Source organism: Gymnodraco acuticeps, unplaced genomic scaffold, assembly GCF_902827175.1.
Source record: "Gymnodraco acuticeps unplaced genomic scaffold, fGymAcu1.1, whole genome shotgun sequence".
NCBI classification, from domain to species: Eukaryota; Metazoa; Chordata; class Actinopteri; order Perciformes; family Bathydraconidae; genus Gymnodraco; species Gymnodraco acuticeps.
This window is the reverse complement of record NW_022991154.1, coordinates 6983341-7006381: the sequence shown is the minus strand read 5'-3', so window position 1 is coordinate 7006381 and position 23041 is coordinate 6983341. Positions and strand designations below refer to the sequence as shown.

Sequence of the window (23041 nt, the reverse complement as noted above, 5' to 3'; positions counted from 1 at the left end):
ACAGTCAGGAGGGTAGTGATGACAGCTTGTAGGATTACTGCTCATGCTAATGTTGTCTTGTGTTCACCTCTGCATGTGTGTTCTGTGTTCACCTCTGCATGTGTGTTCAGTGCTGTGTGTCTGGCAAATAAAGTCAAGACCCCCTCAAAAGTTACGGTTTATTTCATTTTAAGGATGAGCACCAAGCAACATCTCCAGGTGCTCCTTTGAGAACCAGGGCAAAAAAGTTATGTGCACCCCTGTGTGTGTGTGTATATATATATATATATATATTGCTCGCATAAAATCCCCGGGGTTTTTTGCTTTGTATGTCGGGGGCGGGAGATTCATGTGATTGGTTGTTGGTCGCGTTGCTCGAATAAAATCCCCAAGCTTCAGACACGCCCAGCTCCAAGCTTTTTTTGAAGCTGTAGTGTGGACGCTCCGTCATACTGACGCCAGCTCCACAGGCCATGGAGCTGTGTTATATCAAGAGCAAGAAGGAGTTAAGAGAGTAATTGCCTATGCCAGCAGAGGACTTTCCCGTAGTGAATCCAATTATCCAGCTCACAAACTCGAATTCCTTGCCCTCAAGTGGTCCGTAACAGAAAAACTCAATGACTATCTGTATGGCAATCCTTTCACAGTGGTGACCGACAGCAACCCTCTCACTTATATTCTAACATCAGCCAAACTGGATGCAACCAGTTGCAGATGGCTTGCAGCACTATCCACCTTTTCTTTTAAAATCCTATATCGTGCTGGGAAACAAAGCGCAGATGCCGATGGACTTTCCCGCAGACCACATGGTGGTCTCATTGATGATCAGAAATCAATGAAGGAGAGGGAAATAATTTGGAAATTTGCCCAACAGCATCTGTTTGATCCTGCTTTGATCCCCATTGAGCAATCCACTATACAAGCCATTTGTGATAGACAGCTCATTTACAGTTCAAACGACAGCAAACATACTATCGCTCTTGTGCAGTCCATGTCCACTGATGTACTACCGGACAGTTTTGTAAATGACAGTCAGTTTGAGTCCTCATTCACTCCTCAGCTTACTGAGACTGAGATAGCAGAAACACAAAGAGCAGACCAAACCATCAGGCATATCATCTCTCAATTGGAACATGGAGAAACAGTACCACCTACTTTGAGGGATGAACTCCCTGAGTTGCCCCTTCTCCTCCGAGAACTGAATCGTTTGGAGCTCCGGAGCAACATTCTTGTTAGGAGGAGGCAAATAGGAACTCAAAGCTCTCATCAGATTGTCTTGCCACCTGAATTCCGTCACCAAGTCCTGACCAGTCTACACGACAACATGGGTCACATGGGAATAGAAATAACTCTAGACTTGGTTCGTGCCAGATTTTATTGGCCAAGAATGTCCACTGATGTCTACAACAAGATACAAACGTGTGAGAGGTGTGTAAAAAGAAAGGCTTTGCCTGAAAAAGCTGCACCTCTTGTAAACATTAGAACCACAAGACCTCTTGAACTTGTCTGCATGGATTATCTGTCGTTAGAACCGGACAGAAGTGGTACTAAGGACATTCTTGTCATCACAGATCACTTTACCAAGTATGCCATTGCTATTCCCACACCCAACCAGAAGGCTAGGACAGTGGCCAAATTTCTATGGGAAAACTTTTTCATTCACTACGGAATTCCAGACAAACTACACAGCGATTAGGGACCGGACTTTGAGTCCAGGACAATAAAGGAACTATGCCAAATCACAGGAATTCATAAAATAAGGACTACACCATACCACCCAAGAGGAAACCCGGTTGAGCGTTTCAATCGCACACTCTTGAGTATGCTTGGAACCTTGAAAGAGTCGGCCAAAACGCATTGGAAAGACTTTGTGAAACCCCTTGTACATGCCTACAACTGCACAAAGAATGACGTTACAGGATTCTCGCCATACGAACTCATGTTTGGACGGCAACCACGCCTACCAATTGACTTAGCTTTTGGACTACCTCTTACAAACAAACAACATACATCTCACTCTCAGTATGTCCAAGATTTAAAGTCTCATTTGGAGGAAAGCTACAAGATAGCAACTGGAAACGCAGAAAATATCATGCAGGAGAACAAAATAAGATTTGACAAGCATATCATTGCTGCTGATCTTTCCGTTGGAGACCGTGTCCTCGTCAGAAATGTATGTCTGAAAGGAAAACATAAGCTATCAGACAAATGGGAATCTGAAGTGTATGTTGTTACCAAAAGAGCTGGAACATTGCCTGTCTACACAGTCAGACCAGAGAAAAAATATAGTCCCCAACGTACCTTACATAGAGATCTTCTTCTTCCTTGTGGGTACCTATCTGCCCCAGAAATCCCACTTCCGACACAAATCCGCAAGCCCATAACTCGTTCCAACACAGAACATCTAAAAAATCACGTCGACATTGATGAAGATGAAACCCCAATATACTGGTACAGTGAATTGCCCATCTCTGAGCTTTCAAGATTCACCACCATACTTGACATACCAGCAGATCCCATTAGTTCTCCTTCCAGCACAATACTACCAACTACCAATAGCACAGCCCCTGTTGGTGCAGCAGCAGAGGATGCTGCTCAGAACCTCTCTGAACTGAAAAGAACTGGAAAGGAACCAGCAGAAATTGCTAAAGAGGAACAAGCAGACATTGCTGAAGAGGAAAGGGCCCGTTCCTCTGAAGACGATGACTTGCCAATCTCCACTTCAGACAATGTGGATGAACTTCCAATACGTTCAACTAGGAACAGGAAACCACCAGAACGACTTCGCTACGCAAAACTTGGACAACCAGTATTAGACACCTTCCATACACATTTTCATGGGTTGGCTACTGCCTTCACATATGCCTTAACAGACACTGAGATTCCCTTGCACACATTGCAGCAACCAATTAGCACACAACCAGGTCCATGTCCGAGACGTACATGAGATCAGGGGGGGAAGTGTAACCCAGGTTAAAAAACCTTCAATCCTAGCAGGCTCCTGTAGCTCAGTATAAATGGCAGCCAGGTCACTTCCGTTTCCTTTGCTGGTCGTTTGTGATGCTGGTTGCTACGTTGATGCTACATGCTACACACAGGGATTCCTCCACGATTCCTAAACAGATTAACGTTTGGTTAACAATTGCTGCAATCAGCGGTGAGTCTTGTATTGGTAGAATGTATTTAAAATGTGTAATGTTATTGAAAAATGCCCGGAATGTGCCCGCTAGCTTAGCGGCTAGTGGTTAGCATTTTCAATAGGAAATCTACATTGAGATAGCTCCCGTTAGCTGCTAAGCTAGTGGTTAGCATGCTAATAGTATTGCTAGTAGAAATATCTTATGCATGGGTCTTCACTGATCCCAATTACTTTAAGTGTAACCTTGTGGGCTTTTGGCTATCAGCCCTGAAGTATTGCTTTGATGTTTACTGGCTGAATTTAAACAGATTAATGTTTTGTATAGAAATGGATATAGAAATGTTGTACAACCAGAAATGTATTTATTTTTATTTAAGAGATTTATTATACAAGAGATGTATTTATTTTATTTAAGAGATTTATTTTTATTTAAATGCTTAATGGGGAAGATACTAATTATTCCTTGTGACCTTTTACAGGTCAGGTTTTTTGTTTGGATATATTTTTTTTGCCAGGTGCTTGCCGCACCTGATGACCTTTCATGGACCTTGATGGCGAGCTAAGATTCTAAATCTATCCTCCCTGCCACATGGTGAAGTAGAATTAAACGGAAATGAATGAACTTTACCCCGGAAGCTTTTCTTTTGTTGTCTTTTGCCTTTACTGGGCACCTGAAAATAATCATGTGAATTTGAATGAACTTGTTGATATCTTGAATACAACTATTTTGTAACGCATACCTGGTTTCAGTTTGTATTTTTCACACACATTGAGCTCCATAGTCGTTCCTAGTTCTTCTGAATATCACTCATTTAATTACAGCTAATACACTTGCAACATGAAACTTTAGCAAATTGTTATATAAACTCAGGTAAAAAAATACATCCTTGCATTTCTTAGAGATATTCTTGTATATGTTTCCCTCTTTATTCAAAGGGGGACTTTTATGCTCCTTTTCAGGCTTCATATTAGTATGTAGTGTCTCTACTGGGACATGTCTCCTTGCTTTAATGTTCAAAAAGCTCTTTATCGTTCTCATACTGCCTGTGCTGCAGCACCTCTTTTCACCGAGTGTGCAGGAGAGAAACTCCCTCTGGAGGAAACACAGGGATTCTAAATAGTACATTGTAGATTGTAGATGGATAGGATTTGTTATGTTTTTATATTTATATATATATATATCATATTTCAGAAAGGTTGATACGTTTCATGGATACGCTACATCTTCTGTAGCTCTACGCTGCTTTCATATCAGAAAGTGTTTTATGCAAGAAGTCCATTATTGCAGATAAAGGGATAAATGAAGCCTGGAATAAAGGATGCTCAGTTTAACAGCAGGCACTTCTCTGTGAGCTATACCTGCTGTGTGCAGACGTCAGGCCTCAGCCTCCATCATGGTGTGTTGGAGCTGTGGAGGAGCAGGCTGAAGCACCTGCCTCTTAAATATACATGAGAACATGCTGAATGATTGCTGCACTCAGACCAAGTCGAGACAAAGACCCAGACTACCGGTGAAATGGCTTGTCATATTTCCACAGGATGGAGATGCAACTCTGCATACACCTGTGACTCGGGCTGAGGGGGAACATTGAGTCCTGCTAGAATTAAAGTACTGATATGCTAAGAGTCTGAATTGATTCACAACTTCCATAACCACAACGATTTGAAAAGAAAACTGAGATTATGCAAGTAATTGTGTTGACAAAAATGACCTCTTTTCAGTTTCAGATTTGTGAAGACTTTAATTTGGAAATTCACAAGTTCCTGAAAAAAGAAAAAGGAAGCTAGCTTAAGCCTACCAATTGTATTTATGAAAGAAGTACCATTTCCATTTTTTTTTTATGACTTCAAATGGAAAATGAAATCGAAATGTGTTATCGTGTTTTGATAATTGTTCCCATTTGTTCCTAACAAGATTATTACAAGCAGACTGTCATCCTTATGTGTGTATACAAGATCATATTGAAACAACTGCCAAGGAACAAAAGACATGTAGTATCATTGATTTGAAAGCCCAGCCATAAGTTTCACTGAGGTCCTAACCTGACTTTCCCAGTACAACACTCCAACCCAAAACACATACAGGTCTGTTATGACAGTTAGTGTTTTCACAAGAATCTTAAATGTTGTGTCCTGTTGTTAAGTTTCTTATCTTCATTTTTATTGGTATAATTGGAATATTCTACACTCAATTTTGACATATCACATAACATGTGTGCAACAATATAATCGAAACGTGGCTGTTGAAAAAGTTTTGAGATTTGAGTGAATGTTGTTGCTTGAAGCTCTGGTTGCATAAGTAGAAAGACACAACCTCTGACGTCCTTCCCCTCTATTAACCGCAGTGCGTATAAAGTTATGTATTGTCGTTCAATCTGGAGCAAAGGGGCCAAATGAACCCAATAAACAGTCTTATGTGTTTCTTTCCAACCGCAGCATTTTGTCATTATTGCTCCTTGTGAAAAGCACAGTGGCAGAGTAGAAGTGCTTTCAGTGCGGCCTCTGTGGTGATGACTCATGCTGAAGGTTGGTCTCTCTCAGAGGGACACAAAGAGCGCAGGGTGTGTGTGTGCTTCTGTGTTTCCATCAGCTTATCCTCCCCTCTCATATCTGCATGATGTCTGTCCTGCTTATATTCACATTCACTTGACTGTCAGTGTTCACACACACACACTTCTTCATCTTGCCGCAGGCTGTCAGTTGTCCTTGTCATGGATGATTCATAGCTGTGTTCCTATACTATTCTTACTTCACCTGCGGAGAAACAGCAGGGTAGCATGCCCATCTCCTTTCACTGCACATTTGGTATACTATACAGCAGCGGTCACCAACCTTTCATCGGACAGGTCCCCAGTGGAAATTACGCCATGTGTGTGTGTGCGTCAAGTGCAATAAATATATGCAAGTTGCAACACACAGAGTAAACTCTGCCCCTCATGTGTTGTATAGGCTGGCACGACTAGGCTGTGTTCAATGGGGCTGATGTGTTGTGTAGATTCTGCCAGAAGGAAAATTACGGCCACACTCCTTATGAAGCGGTGAGCTGCCGCTCCACATTGCTTTTCTTCCCGACTGCAACGCTGGTCCCGCAAATCAAGCAAGGACGTGATTGGTCGATATTCTTTGTGGGGGGAGGAGGGGTGTTAGATAGATATAGAGTTGTAGTAAGTAGATAGAGTTCGCTATGATTGAGGTTTCGTTCATGCATAGGGTAGATTCTTTTAATTACATTTCCTTTTTTGTTTTGTGTATTTGATACATTTTGGATTTGCTTGGCAAGCTATTTTTAGAACATGCCCCGCGGGCGACTCACGTTGCCCCTGCGGGCGACTAAGTGCCCGCGTGCGGGCACCGTGTTGGCTACCCCTGCTATACAGTGTACCATATGCATACGCAGAGTGGACATTTGAAGTTTGTCAACTCCACTGTTTGTCTTTGATGTGTCTTGTTTTGTCTTAAAAAAACGGTTCTTACACTAGTGTATAATTAGGCAATTTTCTCAAACCTTTTGTACAGAGCCCCTTCTTTTGTAGATGAACATATACTTTCAAGCCAACTACTCTACCCCGCACCTAGATAAACACCATCTCAGTTACGTTCTTTGTTCAAAAACAATTATATAAATGTTCTGCATACTGTATGGACATGCAACTTCAGTCTGTAACATCTTATTGAAAAAGAAACAAGCCAGTTTAAGAGTGGAGTCATTAAACACGACAGAAGGCAAACCTACCATGTAAAAGCAGTCATTGCTTTCAACAGATTTCCTCAAAATAGCCTCTCAGTCTCTGCACAAAAACAGCTTATTTTGGAATGCAATTTGTGTTGCTAAGAGTACCAACCACTTACATGTAGAATAGTCGATAGAAATGTGTCTTTACAGAAATTGTTTTTTTACATAATTTACAGAGATTGCATTGGACGGTCTCATTGGAACCTCTTCCTACTTAAGAAATAGTCCCTATAAAATCCATTGACATTACCTACTGTGGATCATGCCGTTTAAGATAGTTTTGTGAACTAACCCCTTAAACAACAAGCAACAAAACATACCCTGGGTTATATAAGAACTAGTATAGCATGCACATGGTTAGTGTATGAAATACGTTGAGTGTCCTCTCTCGTTCATGCTCAGATTGAACTGTTTAATGCACTGATTTATAAAACAGAGAAGTGTGCTTTTCCCATATGAAGCATTCCATGCATCCCCCCTTTCATATATAATCCCCTTATTCAAAATGACCTGATATAACCATGTGCTGCATAGGCTTTCTTTCTTTCTATGTTCTCTTTTGCTGTCAACTTTGCTCCTTTTTATTTAAATGTCTCTTTATCTCTGTATTGTTGCTTCCACTTTCTTCATTCCCATTCTTACTCATCTTCTTACTGCTTTCATTTTTCTCTTTCTTCTGCTCCCTGCTTTCATCTCTTTATTCCCTTTAAGTTGAGTAGGAGAGGCTTAAACTTAAGAGGACTCACTCGATGTGTTAGTGGAATAAAGAGAGCGTGGAGTGGAGTGGAGCTGTTAGCGGAACAGTAACTGGGGTCCAGGTGAGAGTAGAGTCTGCTCAGCTGGGCTCAACACGACTGCAGTGTCCTTGTTTGAACTTGTACTTCTCTGTAAAAAGAAGACACAGCAGAGAGAGTGCTTTTAGTAATGAGCATCTGCACTTTAGACTTTGGCTGTCTTAGAAGTTGCAACTGAGTTTCCCACCGGTTGTGAAAGGGCAGAAACAATTAATTAATTGGTTAATTCTAGTCCGCGCAATTCGATGATTCCTCTGGAGGCATTTTTTTTAAAAGTATTGTGTATGTATCATTATTTTTACATGATTTACCTGAATTTAGTCATAAAAGCCCTGAGATAAAAAAAAAAGTTTTAGAGAATGCTCTTGCAAACATAGGCACTGACAAACATGTATATGTGAAAGCAATTAAACAACATTGAAGCTATTGGTTGCAATACCAATGACAACCATATCATAATTTATCCTTGCATCAAACCAACAACCTTAATGCCATTTAAAACAACCAAAGGGTTAGCCAATGAAATAAAAACAAACAAGACATGTATTCAACTATAAGACTTGTATTAGATATTAACACTTAACATTAACAGCCAGGAGATAGTGTGCAAAATGCAGCAATAACTTACATTCATACCTCATTCATACCAACGGTGTTTCAGGGCCGGTTCGGAGCTGGAGCTTGAAAAGCACCGGGTTTTCCTGTTCACACCGCAGCGGAGGTAGCCTCTTAGCTCCGGAATCCGGTTCGTTTCAAGCACCAACAAATTGTCCGGCAAGAGCAAAAGCACCGCTTGGGCAAGGGCAACTCCTGAACAACAACAAAAAGCCCACGTTTTATTCAGTTTGTACACAACGATGAAGAAACTTAACAAGCAGCAGTGGTCCACTGACGAGACCAGCTACCTACTGGTAATCTGGTCTTCCGAAGAGGTACAGAGGAAGCTGGAGCACAATCGGCCGTTGTTGTTGTGAGGGGTTTCCGCGCGGTTTGGCTTTATGAAGCAGGCACACAAACGGTTACGTCATGACGCAATGACGCAGCAACAGTCGGACTATGGGCGGTGTGAAAAGAGCCGGAGCTAAACCGAAGAACCGGTTCTGAACCTGAAAAGCTCTAGCACGGAGCTTGAACCGGAGTTGCGTTGGTGTGAATGAGGTAATAGAAACAGAGATACAGATGTAACTTTGGCTAGCAAAGAACTAAAACCTACATACACAGCTGTGGGTCATCAGTGTAACAGTGGTTGTGGAGAATCAATTCGCAACATGTATAATTAAATAAAATGGAAGCGGGCCCACCACGCTTCCCTGAGGAACTCCATAATCAACATTATGTGTCTTTGATCGATGAGTATGAGAAAGAAAGAAACACAACATAAACACCACTTTTTTTAGGTCTGATGATTAACTGCATCAAATGCAGAACTTACCGAAATATAGTTTATGACCAAGTACATTTTTGGAATTGAACTTCTTTTTTGTTGCAGTTTCTGTCAGCTTTTTGTCCGATTTAGCATTGAGATGGTACTCTTGATATAGGAAGAACAAGGGAAATGTGCCTGATGTTGAATGTGAGCAGGGTTTTGTTTTGTTGTCAAATGTGAAGGGCAGATAGAAAGCCAGGAGAGTTACAGGTCTGACTTCCCATCTAATATCTCACACCTCAGCAGACAAGAGATTCGACAAGTCCAGCAGTGCATTCTATGATGAGATGGAAAATATTATGCAGGAGGAAGGATGGAGGGGAAAAGAGCAGCACCGTGATGGACAGAATAAATAAATCATGCCAGAGTCTAATAACAAAACTAACACAGGGGGTAGAGTAGGTGAGAGGGGTGGCGGGAGATGGATACAATTAGAGATGGAGGTGAAGTGAAAAGCCCTGTTTGGCCTTTTGTATCTGCTGAGAAAGTTTAAGTAAAAAACTTGACTGGACTGGACTGGACTGAGCAAATCTAAATGACAAACTTTAAACAGACTTAAAGAGTTAGCTAGCCTAGCCATGAGAATAATACAAACAACCCATAATGTATCACTGGCTCTATTCAAAGATATATATATATAATAAAAGTCAACTTCTTCCAATGTAGTTAAATAACATAAACAGTTATAACATAAATATAGTGCTTCGTGTATTACAGACTTATATGCCAAGGTTAGTGTTTGCTCTTTGTATGAGGCTATCAACCTCAATACTCTCTGTTAGCCATCCACATTTTCATCAGAAAATGTCAAGCACCAAAAGATGAAATAAGATGTCTGGATTGGTTTGGCCTTTAAGCTGAATAATCAATGGGATTGTTTAAAAATAGTTCTTCTGGAGCACCTATACTGCAAATGACTTTGTCTTTGAAACTTTTTTCAAGGCTGTATCAGCTTTAAAGTCCTATTTTTCCTTGTTATGATCTTACTCTTAATGTGGTCCTTAATTACAAGATTTAAATAGGTTCATAAATAATTTAACCATGCTAGCGGTCTTGCATAATAATAGCTCTTTATACAGCCCAGCAGGAGTTTTGCGGGGAATTGATTTAATAACAAACAGTCCCATTTTTCAGATTTAAGCTCATGTGCTGTGCAACTGTGCAGCCCCTGGGCTCTATCTGCTGCTTGGCTCTCCTCGTTTGTCATCCCCGCAACCTTTACAATTTTTCCTCACGGTGACAGACTTTAATTGGGTGAAAACGTGGGGAGTGTATTCACCATTGCAGGGGCCCTGGAGTCTCTGGTCAGCTGCCTGCTGAACCTGTAATTACCACCAGCCTTCTCTGCATATCTGCCAGTATATCTTCATTAAGTCTTTTAAATCTCTTCTCTTGCAGGATTGTTCATTTTCTCCATCACTCACTTGTTCTTTCTGGCCTTGTGTACTTACAGTTTCCTTATTATCTTCCATCTTCTCTTTTTTTCTTTACACTTTGGGTTCCACCTACCACCCTATTAGCTGCAAAGAGCTTGTAGCCTTCCAGTCAAGCTTGGAAAAGTGTAGCTTTGGATGGATACACCTTAGTGTTTTTTTCCCAGTGTGTGCGTGTATGAAAATATGAACCTTACTCCAACACCAGCCCTGCAGATGTTCCATTACTTTGCAGCTAATGGGAATATGTCAGATGGGTTCATTTTTTAAGTCATTTTCCTATTTTTTTACTTTTCGTTTGGACTATATTTGGCTAATTACCTCCTGCCTGCACATGACAATCATCTGCAGAAACACACCACCATTACGTTTGTTTGCTTCCACTTGATTTTTGACTATACTGAGTTAATTACCTGCCACACACACTCACACATACGCATAGAAAAACCCACCTCCTGTGGTGAGATCCAGCATGACTGACTGCAGACTGCAATTAGGGACAGACCATGAAAAATGAAGTGTCTACATGCGATCAGTGCACATTTGGAATGCTCTGAGGGAAAACAAAGCACAACATCAGCCGTGGCTCCAGGCAACTCATTCCTCTGAAGTAATTAGCCAGCATTAACAGGTTTATTTCCACTCAGTTTTTAATAGATGAGAAAAGAGCCTTGCTTCAAGTGGAAATTAGAGCAATAAAACATATTCCATTTGTTCTGCCCTTTTGCCTTCTGAAGCGTGGTGACATGCATACAAATGAGAATAGAAGTGGGAGGGTGTGTTAGGATAAATCTGGATGAGGCCTGAATCCTGACTATCATAAGTTTCTCTAATATTAAAGGAAATAGGCCACATACTAGTAGTGGTTAGAGTTGCAAAACTGAATAAAGATTATAGTTATGCTATCCATTTACACAAACGGATCTAAATAAATAAATCACTGTTTTAAAATATTTATAACTTACACATGTACGAACACCTGTGGGGTGTACATGAGGAACACATTCAAAGAAAATTCCGTAGAAATACTATAGAAAGTGCAAAATAGGGCTTTGCGATTTGCTGGAACTATCACAATAATTATATTAGAGCTGCACCCAACGTTTATTTGATTTCAAACAAAAGTTTAAAAAAATTGGGGTAACTGTTGCGTTGGCGGAGTGGTTAGTGTGTTCGCCCCCCACTCATTTTTTTTTTTTTTTACAACGTCTCGTGAGTAATGTGCAGTACCGGAGTCCAACAGAGAGGCAGCAGCTGCGGGACAGTAGACTGCGTACTGCGTAGCCTTCCCTGCCCTGAAGAAGAAGTGATCCTTCATTAGAGTGAAGAGTCTGCTAAGCTTTATGCGCTCCGCAGTACCCGAGTACCTTGGACAAATGTAGTTGGTGATCCCTGATGTGCAGTAGCGTGTCGATTTGCATGCTTGGTAAGCATTAAAGAGGCCCTATTATGCTTTTGGGGTTTTCCCTTTTCTGTAATGTGTAGGTTTTTGTTCACAAAATACTAGGGACGTAACGATACACTCAACTCACGATTCAATACGATTCAAGATTTTAAGTTCGCGATACGATTTTCTCCCGATTTTCTCACAATTGTTTTTTTTTTTTTTTACAGAATGATCCGCGGACACATTATGACTGAAAAATGTTTCTGAATGTATATAAACTGTACAAAACAACGTACATGTTCTCATCAAAAGTGCAATTGAAACTGTAAACTGTGCAACTGTATTTTATCTTAAATAACACAGAGATACATAATTGGATTTTGAAAAAAAATCAAAATGACATATTTCTTTTTACTTATTTTACTAATCACTCCCTTTTTCAAACAGTATTTTTTATTTATTTACTGTCCTATAGTACACATTGGAATCATTTCTTACCTTATTTTTTACAACTATATTAAATAGATAAAGGTGTGCATTGGAACTATTTGTTTACTTAGATGACCAAACTATTTGAGACCCACTGAGATAATTTATACTAAAGTGAAAATGTTATCTAAACACTCAGAGTCCTTTACTTCACTGAGCTGTAGTTATCAGCCTCTCAGTCTGACGAGAGAGCTCTCCCTCCACCTTGTTGTATTAACAGCTCTTTATACCCGTTAGCGCAGCTAGCACCAGATGCTAATAACAACCACACTCCCCGTATCTGGTGTGCCCTCTCTCTCTCTTCTCTCTCTCTCGCTCGCTCACTCTTACAACATGCGCTTGTGACACACACACACACACACACACACACACACACACACACACACACACACACACACACTGAAGATGTGTGCTCCTCTGTGGCGATGGCGGCTTGCGTTAAAAAGTAATAATAAACACATTTGAAACGTGGGGGACACACAAACCCCCCACTTTTTGAGTGGGGCCTGTCCCTCCTGTCCCCAGTGGAAATTACGCCCTTCCTCCTCGGCATCACGGATGTCCGAGTTATCTAGTGTGTCGATTTCACAGGCATTTCGTCGGACGTGTGCACTGAGGAGAGCAGCTGCCGGCAAGTTGTTGTTCTAGATGGCGCTCAATCATGTCGACTGCTGTTCCAGCGAATCAAATCAAAATTAGTTCACGCCCTGTGCCGTTTAAAAAATTGTATCGCGATTAATTAATAAACCAATTTGAATCTTAACCGTTTCACGATGCATTGTTACATCTCTACAAAATACAAATATGAACCTGAGAATAAGCACAATATTTTCTCTTTGAATACATTAACTTTGAAATACAATGATACCATTTTAGGTACTTCAATATTTTGTTTTTATTGTAGTACTGGCCCAGATGCCCAGTGTGCTACGGAAGATGGATGTATTGACTTGTTCCACCTTTTTGAAGATATGAAACCGTGTTTTTGTTCAGATATACCTACAAACATACAAAGACAGACACACAGTGTCAGTTTTTAGCTTTGTCACTATCTATGTTGTTCTCAATGTCGCTGAGCAGTCCCTGTTAACATTCACTCTGCACTGCAAAGATCTTGCACACGGACATAAAAATATGAACACTCATGCCCACGCATATAGTTGCTACGCATTGTCCTTGTCACCTTGGTTACTCCCAAGAGTTCAGAGATTCTGTGAATGTGTCTCTCAGTGAGATGACTCACTCACCTCTTTCTTCCAGTTTCTGTTTCTCCTCCTGTTCGCTCTGCTCTAAGCCTCCTGAACAGATCGATGGCTTTGTCGCCCCTCGGGTTTGATTGTTTCTGATTAACTTTGGGAGTGTATTTGTGTTTCACTCTGAAAGATCTGTGTGTTACTGTGTGTTGGGCAGGGTGAGACTAAGAATAATGCAGGCTTTATTTATCCCCACACAGCAGATAAAAGAGAGTGGAGATACAATGTGGCTCTGCTCTCTGGATCCCCACAGGCGTCCGCTTTGGTCTCGCCACTGTTTACTTCCACAGAGTACACTGGTAAAGAAGAGGGAACACAGATGTACGCACACAGTTTCACATTGTTCACACGAACAATCTTCTAAAAGCCCAGAAGGTCCATGCGGGTGTCATTAGGAACAACATTTGACTTTCCCACAACTTATCCAGTACGTTTGTTTTATTGATATATTTGGAACAAGGAGTCATTACTGCTGTGAGTTGGTTTCTCACCAGAAACCCTCCAAAGCAGGAATCCATTTCCTAATACATGTTATTGACATTGCTATATCACTTTGCTAAGCATAGGAGTGGAAAATGGTTACCTTGCCCATCAGAAGGATTCTCGTAACAGATTCATCTGCTCATGCTTCGTTTAGTATGTGTCTATCTCCACAGTGATACCAAGTGCTACCGACCAGTCTTATCTTGTGAGATGTCACTGGAAGCTATGGTTTAGGTTTAAGTTGCGCAACAAAGAAAGGGCACTGTTCACAACATTGAGACTCCTAAAAAAAGGTTAGCTTAAATGCTGCATTAGCATCAGTTATATTAGAACTGAGGAATATTTCTCCACCCAAAGAAGAGCAAAGAACTTCACTGAAGGCTTTCTCAATGGTACATTTATCGAAGCTCTTTTCTCGACCGGCTTTAGCAGGAGTTTGATTGACAGATGGTTCATCCAATTGCCTGCCAACTCTATTTTGAAGTGCCAGCCCTTACCAAACAGTTTCCATTGATTACTTTCTGAAATGGCTTGATGTTAACAAACCATCTGGCACATCATCATAATCCAGCATAACTCCGGTGACTTTAAAAAAAATTATGAAATAGGCAGTTGCTTTTTTTTTTCAAAGTAATTGATGAAACATAACGTCTGTAAAAATGTAAAATACATAAAAGAAGGGTTTCCATATTTGAAGGAATAGAGGGATATGGATGGATAAAATGACATCGTCTGTCAACGTAGAAATCCATAACTAGACAATTCACTTTAGCTCTGTTTGTGTTGTGCTGTTTGTTTATTACCTGAATATCTTTTTCTGCGACCATTTGTGTTATTTTTACTTGACATCATATTTGAATTAGACATTGGACATGAATTGTTTTTGACATTTGAGACGGCACCAAGACCGACATTCCTGGACTGCACATGAGCTCACATTTCATCATATAAACAAAACTGTGGGCAGACTGCCCATGATCAAAAAAAGGACTTTCATCAGAATCAGGAACAGATTTATGCCAAGTAGGTCAACACATTCGAGGCATTTGCCTTGGTGTACATGGTGCATGTATAAACACAGTTAAAGAAGACACAAAGTAAGAAAAACAACCCAAAAAATTAAATAAAAACAATTGAAACTATTATATGTTACGATATAGAAATTGACATGCAATCTGGATATACTAAAACAACTACGTACAGTGTACTATTGCAAAGTACTTAGAATAATATAATAAAATAAAATATGTGCAGTATTGTTATAGAAAGTAGATGAGAGGTAGCTTGTGTAGGGTGTGCAGAACAAAACAAACAAGATATTGTGTGCATAATGTGCATTAATGTGATACAGAGTGGCTGAAGGCAGGTGTCAGTGGGGGTCCTGGGCCTTGTAAATGAGCCGGTAGCAGACGGGAAAAAACTGTTCAAGTCATCAGCTCAGGTGTAAAAACATCCTTCATTTTCAGATGAGAATGTGGATGTTGTTGTTGAAGAAGTTTCTTTGTGTCTTTGTTTCTCAAATTCCCTTGAGAACAATAATGCCACTGTGGGCTGGTGATGGATGTTTGCTGCAGGGGCCGTCTGCTCAAAGATTAGCACATTCACAGTCGCTCACTGTTTGTTTTTCATCAGCAGATTCTCGGCTTTCTCTTTCTCTCTGAGTTTTCAGCTCCCAGGACAAACTTTTTATAATGATGCAGTTCTCAATCTGAAACTGGTATCCGTGACTGGAATTGTACATTTGTTTGGTGTATGGTTTTGTCTGTTTATGAACAATGGATCATGGTGCGCTGCAAAATAAACCTCATAAGAAACAATGACCTCACTTCTTTCTCTCTTTCCAAATCTTTCTCTTTGCTTCCCCTTCTACTTATTACTGACAGCTACACACACACACACACACACACACACACACACACACACACACACACACACACACACACACACACACACACACACACACACACACACACACACACACACACACACACACTTTGATAAGCGGACCTGCCACAGTGGCTGAGACATTGATTGACAGGTGGACTGATTGCCTGCAGGGATTGATTAGTGAGGCGGAACTTCGTCCTGTCAATCGGAACAGGAAGTAGTACATGTCTGTTGTAATTATACTGGATTTCATTGGAGTTTGCCTCAATGTGTCATAGTGTGTTTTTGTCCTGCATTTAGCTGGCTTCCTAAATAAAACTGTCAAGTTGGTTAATTTCAAAATAAAATGCCTGATCCATGACAGTTAGACTTTCTTGTGTGTGTGGCTGTGTTTTTCTTTCCTTGTAAGAACTGATAACCATGATGAGCAGTTAACCCCTTCGATTACAGCAACATTATGTCAGTAAAGTCCCATAATGGCCCTCCTGCAATGAATGGAAGTGAAAAAAGAAAAAGAAAATGTTCCTAAATGAAGCCAAATGCATTTTGATGTCAATACTAGCTTATATGGACCTTACATACTTTAAAACATGGCCTATAGTTGTAACCTAGTTCTACTGAAAGTGAAAACTAGTATGAAATAAACAATACATCAGACAGCGGGGACTTACATATTGAACTAAGACTGTGTGTGTGTGTGTACTGTGCTCACACCCTAGGAGCTCTGGGTAATGATGTTTTGAACGCAGTGTTTTCTCATTTTCACTTTGAGATGAGTGTGTTTGCATATTTGGTATCTCACACGGAGAGCAGAGTGTGACAGCCACTCCGCATGAGGTGGCAGTGGGAGGGAGAACTAGGATTTACACACACACACACACACACACACACACACACACACACACACACACACACACACACACACACACACACACACACACACTAGCAGTGCTCAGTCCCCCTGCAGAAACTCAGTCAGAGGTCGGGCTCTTTGTCTTGCCATTTTGCCATATTTGTCCTATTTGCTTCTTATCTGGCCCTGCTTTACTTGTGGGAACAACTGTCTGTGTTTGAAGTTTATAGGATCATTATTGTTGTGTATTTATTTTTTCAGAAACATTTGATCCGTCAGTTCAAACTAAACTGAGGTCCACTAAAATTCTCGTGCAAAACCATGAAGTAAGTTAAGTTAGTGCAGCATTTCAATGTGAAACCAAAACTCAAATAAAAAACCCACAGCATTGGACCTTGGTGTTCAGACTTATAGCTGTGAAAAGGCCCTTTGAAAACCCACAAATATTGAGATTTGCGCAGCTCAAACTAGTTACGTTTAACAATCATTCAAATTGTTGCCCATACAATTATCTCGATCTCAAGTAATTCGTTTCAGAATAGGAAACTCCAACAACCTTGATGTTCACTATAAAGAGATGGAAACTGTATTTGAGGAGGCTCATAGAGAAGTGAAAACACTGGATAATTGCTCTAAACAAACAACAGTTGTATCTCCCATAATGTGTATCAACACATGTGAACACATATGCTAATGTACTGCTTGTGTGTTTCCATGCATCCAAACATTTGTACGATTGGATCCAACCAATGACGTGGCTATGGGATTATTGACAGCTGGTCTGTTATTTAGAAAAACCTGCTTAACTAAGTTGTATTGGCTTCCTCCGTCTTGTAAGCACGCACACACGCAAACACACACAAATGAATGGTCGTTAATTAGGAGAGTAAGCTATTGCTCCTCTAATGGCGAAGGGCGGAGACATTCTGCACTGAGGTGATGTATAGTTTTAGCTCTGATACTACCCCCTGTTCTCAAACCTAATGCCCAACATCAATCACGCTAACTGGGTTATAGCACACTTTCTGCAGCTTCGCTTTCCCCCTGCTACCTTCCTCTTTGTCCCTTTCTTGCTTCGCCTTCAACCAGGTGCCTCCCAATTATGTGGGCCTGTGTTTTTGTTATACTCCTGGACTGTAGCAAGTTACTTAAAGCTCTAAGTCTCCATTAACGGCCACAGATGTGAGGTCAGTCAGATTCAGCAGATATGTGATCTCTATCGACCACTCTAGTTCAGGAGAAGATCCCATTACTGCTTCTTTCTCTGTGTATTCCTTTGTCTCACCCTCTGCCTCTCCCCTTCCCTCTCTCTGTATCTGGATATCTTTTCTCCTTGTATTATGTTCCTAGCAATCCATCACAGCGTACATGTATTGGTCCGTACTGGAGGTATAAGAATAAATGCCTGATGCTGAATGTTTTGGATGCTAAACAATCTACTAAAAAACAAGGTTAAATGACTCGTCTTAAAACAGACCAAACATTACAAGCCTCACAGAGGTGGTCGTTGCTCTGGATCGTATTACAGAATATTTCACAGGTCTTCATCTTATTGACAGCTTGTTTTAAAACTAGATATTTCACTGGAAGATCATTTCAAACAATTTAACAGAAGAATAATAAATACATAAGTTATTTTGTCTTTTGCCAAACTGCTTATCTCAGTAAGGCTCTTAAAGGTACGGATATTTTTCCTACTCACTTACATTTAATAGACTCAACAATTAACCATTTGAACAAGAACAAATTATCGATAATCGTTATGGCTTCAATTGCAAGTATAAATGCCACAGAACTCTGTGGCATTTATACCACAGCTCCAACAAGCCGTTTAGGACAGAGAGTGAATACATACGAAACAGAGATGCTGTATCAGAAACCAATGTGATTTTGGAAAATTACACAATATAAATGTATTCTAGTGTATCTCAACAATGGAATAATGATCAGTAGAAATGGCCATGACATGGGACCTTTAACATTGATTGTCTTTGGACATATTAGAAGGCCAGTTTTCAGGGGCTATACACTAAGCACTACCCACCATAAAGCTACACACAACGTCTTCCTCTACAAATAAACAACGAATGTGATGAACCTCCAATAAGTGATTTGGAAGATCATTTTCGGCTCGGTTGCTGACTTTGTTTTTGTGCGGGTTGTGTTTCAGCTAGACGTTACTGAGCCTCCTCAAACAGTGTTTCTTAGTCAGCAACGTTTCAAAGTTCTACATTTATTCAGTCGGTTCTGGGCATTGCAATCCCTTGAGCATACTGTTGTTTTATTTATCATTGCCAGCGGTTGCTATTCTGGCATTCTCACAGCAGGACCCTCGTACTTTCTGCTCTGCTGCATTCATGTCGTGCTGTGAGCTAATGTCACTAGATAAATAACTTCCAACTCTACCTACCTTGAGATCAGATCATTATCTAGAAAATGTATTCCGAAACAAATTGCAAGTTTGACATCGGGTGGGGAAAGTCTTTGAGTCCATCTCCTGTAAATGTCTTTACACATATACGAGTTTGTGTCACATCTATGTGCAACATAGAAAAAATCAGTTGACGGATAACAGAAGACAGATTACCGTCTCGCTGTGAGCTAATGCTCTCGGCTTCTACTCGCTCACACGGCAGACGCCCAAAGGTGTTCTGAATCCACAAGTAGTCATTTAAATACCACTTAAAGGACTCTTACCAGGTATCCATCTCTTAGAGCTAATAGAGAGGACAGATTAGGGACAGAGGGACGTTTCCTGAGGATATATAAAATAGAATATAAAAAAAGTCTTTCTCTCTAGGGATGCACTGTATTCACAATTGGCGACATACACATTACATTACATGTTACTTGTTAGACGCTTTTATCCAAAGCGACTTACATACTCAATACTGTGGGCAATCCCCACAGGAGCAATTTGGGGTGAAGTGTCTTGCCCAGGGACACAACGACATGCTGACTGCAGTGGGCTTTGAACCTGTGACCCCCTGATCCCAACACCACGGCTCTATCCACTGCACCATACGCCATGCGCCATACATCTCCCCTGATAATGCTACGTGTGTGCACCTTAGTGTTATCCTTTACATATGTTTGCCCAGTAACAGTGCTCATGGTATACTGTCACTTTAGCTAATACAGTGTGTGTTTCTGTGTGGTTTCCCCAGATAATTCAACTGGACATCGATCAGTCCCTTCCTAATCAATAGCGACCTAAATACGGATCAGTTCCCAGCATCCAAGGACATCCTGGCTAACACACTTATATTTCCCTCAACCAAGCTGACTGCTATCACCTTAGTGAAAGAAGAGTAATATGTGGAAATCACGACAGGGAATATAATTGATGGAAATTGGACGCTTTGCCTTTAGTCGTATTTGTTTGTTTATTCTGCAGATTTATAAATATATCACTTTATGTCAATTAATCTATACCTCAATGTACTACCTAATTTAGTAACTGTATTGGTATTTAACTTTCCTTCACTTACAACTTACTACTTTACCCAACTTTATATCTGCTGAAAACATAAACATTTTATGATTCTCAACCAAGTTCTGAAGGTTATTTTTCTATGATTTCAAAGTGGGTTTAATAACGTTTACACCCATGAATTGGAGACACTATTAACCTTGGGAAGTTTAAGCTGCACTGAATAATATCAATAGGCTATGTTATTCATGTCTTCAGATTCGATTGAACTATGACCAAGAGAATGAACAGAATTTTTGACTCAAATTCACCTCACTAAATATCTTTGAAAACCTTGAAATGCATGTCAACAACAAACTGCCAGGTTTAAGTATGGTACAACATCAATCAATTCAAAGTATTCCTTTTCTGGCTGTTACAGACTTTTCAATAGTCTTTGTTTGGTTGTTAATACAGTTTTCGTTTACTCTTCACGGTCCTCTGTTGCTTCACTAATAGCATTTTTCACCATTTGCCAATAGCTTTTTTATTGGATTCACAAGCCACATATCTACTGTAAAAGGGAGGCTGAACACAAACAACAAGCTCCTTACAAATATGTGCTTTGGCAGCTGGTTGTCAAATACCATGAATTCTCTCAATAAAGACTTTTCTCAAAAACGTTGATTAAAACAAATTTCTCGCCTGAAAACTTCTACTTCTGAGATATGATTTATAAAATGCTTTGGCAGTAGCGAAAAAGCAAGGGATACAACTTTTGATTTTAGGAAAGTTGAAATACAAGGAACATAGTAGAGTCATTCCTCCCCCACAGACCGTCTTCTGTGGTTGTTTCTCCTGGACTTTAATCCTCCTTACAAACAGGATTGTTTCTCAACACGGTTCCCATTATAGCGCTAAGAGAAAGAACCAGATAGAAGCTAGGGAGGTCAGGATATTGAGATGGAAAGGAAGGAGGGAGATGTGTTCGGCTCACATCTACAGTGTATTGAGCGTTAAGTAGTGAGTCCATGCTGCGGGTGCCTTAAACCCGCCTAGGGAAATGGATTGATTTGGCCCCTTCAATACAAAACTCTACCCTTTAAGCTGTTATTAGAAGCTGATGAGTTCTCACAGAAAACTAAAGTCTCTGAAAATCACCTTCGATGACAAAAGGTACAATGGACTCAATGTGACTGCATTGATTTTGTATGGTAATGGGGTTTGTGCAAATACCACACAATTAAGCATACTATTTCCACAAAGGTAGAAAGTAGATTCAGGGTATTATTTTCGGATGACAGCCTTTTGTTGATAGCTCACTCACAAATGAAGTCTCTTGATGGGAATGCTGCTGTTTTACAGTTCCTTTGCTGCATCTTCTTCTGATTGTTGAAAGTGCAGTCCAATGAATTTGAAGTTTGACTGAGACATTGGACACGCAGTTTTGAAATTATAGAGCACTTTTCAAAAAGGATTACATTGTTTAAACCACACAGCATTGTTCTCTAAATCATCTCATCTGCACTGACATCAATTAATTAACCTTGCTAAGATGGTTAGATGTGGAGTTTTGATAACATGTCAACATTACTTTAGCTAGCAAATGTAAGCTAGCTGTACTATACTATACGATTTCTAAACTAAAAATCAAGGAAAAAAGATTATTGTTATAATTTCAGGTGTCATTTGTTGCAACAACATTAGCATAGCTAGCTAACGTCAGCTAACGTTAAAAAGCTAAAAAACATCGTAGGGTTAGTACGAGGTATTTGCTGCTTTCATACCTCACGTACATTAATATGCTACAGTTATATCCAACTATTGAGGCTGTTTAGTTTACCTTGGTGGTATTGATGGAGGCTGTGTGGCTTATTCAGACTAATGAGTGCATGCTATTTTGCCTTGATGAACGTCTCTAATGAACTCCATTTCATATGTTTCTCTACGCTTGGGGCTTGAGATTGTTGGACTGGGAAAAGCTAGAGCTAGACTCTACTCGCTTATGCACACATTGAGCAGCCACAGAACAACATTACCACTCATTAAGACTGGTGTTTATGTCCATCTGATGAATTAAGTCCAATATTTATTCTCCTTTCCCTCTAATCTTGGTCTCTCCTAACTCCTGGGAAATATGTTTCTTTAGCTGCTGTATGCTCTACTTTATTCACAAGTTTGACTCTTACATGTGTCTACAAGCGTCTTTGAGTTTCTAGAAAAGCACTATACAAGTATAATGTATTATTATTATTATTATTATTACATTCTGTAATATTAGTGCATATTTAACAAAGTGCCATGATTTACGTCTCAACTTGTTTAAATGATAAGGAACATTTAATCAAGTCAATATAAACTCTAAAACAACTGTCATGTTCCAATATGTTCATCCAGGATTAGAGACGGGTCATCAGACTTCCTGTCGATCCTAGCAGAACGCGTTTATAGTAAAGCACTAGACCAGGGGTGTCAAACTCAAGGCCCGGGGGCCAAATCCGGCCCGCGACTTCATTTTATGTGGCCCCACAAGAGCTTGCAAAACATATTATGTGTGTATTATACGGTGGTTACATGCTACTTTACAGAGGCACGTTGCCCATAAACTCCATGTCCCACAATGCATCTCAAATTTGACTTTTTTCTCAGAATGTGGCTTTTCTTTTTAAATCATTTTGTGACATTCTCACTGAAGAGACTTGCAATTATTTGCCCTAGACTTCTGCTTTCAGACGTAGTTAATTATGAAGGTATTACCCTATCCGATAATAAT

The 23041-nt window shown here is 40.2% G+C and overlaps 2 protein-coding genes across 2 annotated transcripts in view; both read left to right on the top strand.

The window, feature by feature from the left end:
* The window catches only part of mast2 (microtubule associated serine/threonine kinase 2), a 218071-nt gene that overhangs the window by 67309 nt on the left and 127721 nt on the right, over window positions 1-23041 (top strand).
* On the top strand, window positions 322-3855 carry LOC117560559. The gene is made up of 2 exons (XM_034237475.1): window positions 322-3136; window positions 3598-3855. The coding sequence occupies exon 1, from the start codon at window positions 1802-1804 to the stop codon at window positions 2924-2926; it is 1125 nt and encodes a 374-aa protein (XP_034093366.1). The 5' UTR covers window positions 322-1801; the 3' UTR covers window positions 2927-3136; window positions 3598-3855.